Consider the following 3,026-nt stretch of genomic DNA (forward strand, 5'->3'; position numbering starts at 1 on the left):
GTCACTTGTTTCCACGTGTTGTTAATCAAGAGGCAGTGCCATCTGCCAGTTCATTCTGCAGTCCAAGCTTAGTATAATTTCTGAGCCCTCCTCCTTGCAGTCAGGAAGGGAATCCTCATGGGGGAAGCGTGTGGTTGGTGCTCTGCCTTGGTGTCTGGGCTCCTTTCCCTGTCGGAGTAGGAAAGGGTCTCTCTTCATGTGCCTGTGTTTCTCCCTCAGGATCGTCGCTGCCCGGTTGAATGGCTCTTTGGATTTCTTTTCGCTAGAGACACACACATCCTTGAACCACCTGCAGTTCCGAGGTAAGCGGGTGCCCGAGCGTGCTCTGCATGTGTGAGCTCTGCTGAGCCTCTTCCTCTCCCCTTGCCTCCTGGTACCTGACTCTTCCTCACCTCACACTCCAGCTTTCATAATAATGCTGTGCTCCAAAACACCCTATGCTGCTGCAGAATGCTGAGCCGGCTGCTGTGGGGAGCTCAGGGATACTTTGGGAGTTCCCTAGGTAGGGAGAGTGCCTCAAGCGTGGTTTTTCTCCAGTGCACAGCCCTGAAGGCTGAGGCATGCATTCAGGGTCAGCTCTGCTCTGTACCTCTTTCCAGTCCCATTCCTCACTTATTTTCTCCTTCAGCAAGGTGTGTTCTCACTTGTACACTGTGTAGCCCCGTACAACCACACCACACACAAAACTTCATGTAGCTGATTTGCAGTGTAGTGTCTGCTTTGGTTCTGGGGACACCTGGAGGGAAGAGAAACCCTGGGAGAATGGCTGCATTCCCTGAGGGATGTCCTGGGCCCTGCAAGCTGTAGATGTGGAAGCGGAGCAGGCTCTGCAGAAAAGGACTGCCTGTGGAAATTACTTTTCCCTATGGAGCATGGAGAGCCTTGTGCCCAGCTCACTGTTCTACCTCTGACCAGGGAATTGCTCTGGGGTTCAGGGACCTCAGTCTTGCAGAGACTGATTGTGTAGTGGCCACTGCTCTGCAGAACCTTCCACTAGACCAGGTTGCTCCAAGCCCCGTCCGATCTGAGTGCTCTTAGTCTTGGAGCTTAAGGCTGCATCTGCTGCAGCGAAGACTTCCTGTGTGTCTCACCACAGGAGCCCCGAGCAGAAGCAGCATCCCGTCCTCACCGGTGGTCAGCAGCAGCGACATCATCCTTTGTCAGCTCACCCACACTGTGTCCTGTGCCCACCAGAAGCCGATCACAGCACTGAAGGCTGCAGCAGGGCGGCTGGTCACTGGGAGCCAGGACCACACTCTGAGGGTAAGGCTTCGCCCTGTAACCAGAGGGGTGCACGTGCTTTTCTGTGCCATTGCCACTGCAGAACATGAGCTCATCTCCTGTGTGGCCAGATGATGTGTGTGTGCAAGAGGTAGGTGAGCATTTGAGGTGGGGTGGCTGGAGCCCAATCTAGTGCATTCCTGAAGCTCCCATGTTGCAACCGTCTGCCTGGATACCCTCGGAGGGAGTAGAAAGACAGAGCCCTGTATGAGCCCAAGCAGAGCAGGAGATCCTCTTGGGGCTTGGCGACTTCAGGAGTAGCCAGGTCTGGGTTCTGGGGTACCCCCTGTCTTCTTGTCCCTTCCAGCAGCAGCTCTCCCCTTCAGCCGTGTACATCACTGCCCAACAGGCGTTGCCCCATTGCTCCCTTCCCCTGCCCCTTCCTCACTGTCCCAAATTGCTGACAGGCTCTGGCTCTGCTGAGAGATGGGGGGTGGCAGTAAGGAGGATAAAGTGGGATCGGCTACTTCATTAGCAGTGTGGCTCTGCGACACAGCTGCCCTATAGACACTTACCTCTGCCTCTTCCACCCTCCCTGCAGGTGTTTCGGCTGGAGGACTCGTGCTGTTTGTTCACACTGCAGGGTCACTCGGGAGCCATCACAGCGGTGTACATTGACCAGGTAAGGTGCAGAACAGCCTTTACATATGGCTGCTGAGCCACTGCTTCAGCCAGAGGAACCCCTCTCCCGGTCTGCATCTGGGGAAGCTGATGTATGCTTCTCCCAAGGATGCAGAGTGCTTGCTGGCCCCTATGGCTGTGTGCTCACCTTGTGACTTCCAAGCCTGGAGAAGAGAAGGCACTAGGGAGACCTTGGAGCAGCTTCCAGTGCCTAAAGGGGACAACAAGAAAGCTGGAGAGGGGCTTTTAACAAGGGCAGGTAGGGACAGGACAAGGGGGAATGGCTTTAAACTCATAGAGGGAAGATTTAGATGAGATCTGAGGATGAAGTTCTTCCCTGTGAGGATGGTGAGGCCCTGGCACAGGTTGCCCATAGAAGCTGTGGCTGTCCCATCCCTGGCAGTGTTCAAGGCCAGGTTGGACGGGGCTTGGAGCAGCCTGCTCTAGTGGAAGGTGTCCCTGCCCATGGCAGTGGGGCGGAACTGGAGGAGCTTTAAGGTCCCTTCCAACCCAAACCATTCCAGGATTCTGTGATTCCCACCCAGCTCACTGCAAGCACAGCAGTCCTGTTCCCTGGACATGATTTTGCCTCCCTGCCCTGTTTGGAGCAGGAAAGCCCCATTCCATGTACCCATGCTCATGCTACCCATAAGCATTGTACCCACTGTGCTCAGCAAGTGCTTCTATACAGAACTGGCCTTTGTGCTTGGCACCTTCCTGTGTCTGTGGCACGGTGAAGCCCTGGGCTGTGCTGCAGAGGTCACTGTTTGCCCTCCTCCGATGTTTCTGACCTGGCTCTGCTGTGTCCTTGCAGACAATGGTGCTGGCGAGCGGGGGCCAGGACGGTGCCATCTGCCTGTGGGATGTGCTGACGGGAAGCAAGGTCAGCCACATGTATGCCCACCGAGGGGACGTCACGTCCCTCACCTGCACAATGTCCTGTGTCATCAGCAGTGGCTTGGACGATGTCATCAGCATCTGGGACCGCAGCTCGGGAATCAAGCTCTATTCAATCCAGCAGGTTAGTGGCCAGGGAAAGGTTAAGGGTGCTCCTGCACTTGTATGGACCCATGGAACCAGAACCCCTGGTGGTTCCACAGCCTATTCCCAGCCATGGCATAGGC

At 55.7% G+C, this 3,026-nt stretch overlaps 1 protein-coding gene across 1 annotated transcript in view; it reads left to right on the forward strand.

Moving 5' to 3' along the window:
* Nucleotides 1-3,026, forward strand: part of SCAP (SREBF chaperone) — a gene marked incomplete at its 3' end in the record, with an annotated part of 44,983 nt that overhangs the window by 41,490 nt on the left and 467 nt on the right. The window contains exons 18-21 of the mRNA XM_010018890.1: nucleotides 220-302; nucleotides 1,097-1,263; nucleotides 1,823-1,903; nucleotides 2,717-2,923. Coding sequence (XP_010017192.1) covers nucleotides 220-302; nucleotides 1,097-1,263; nucleotides 1,823-1,903; nucleotides 2,717-2,923 — 538 coding nt within the window. The remainder of the gene's footprint in view (nucleotides 1-219; nucleotides 303-1,096; nucleotides 1,264-1,822; nucleotides 1,904-2,716; nucleotides 2,924-3,026) is intronic.

This window comes from Nestor notabilis, unplaced genomic scaffold (assembly GCF_000696875.1).
Source record: "Nestor notabilis isolate BGI_N333 unplaced genomic scaffold, ASM69687v1 scaffold1917, whole genome shotgun sequence".
Lineage (NCBI taxonomy): Eukaryota > Metazoa > Chordata > Aves > Psittaciformes > Psittacidae > Nestor > Nestor notabilis.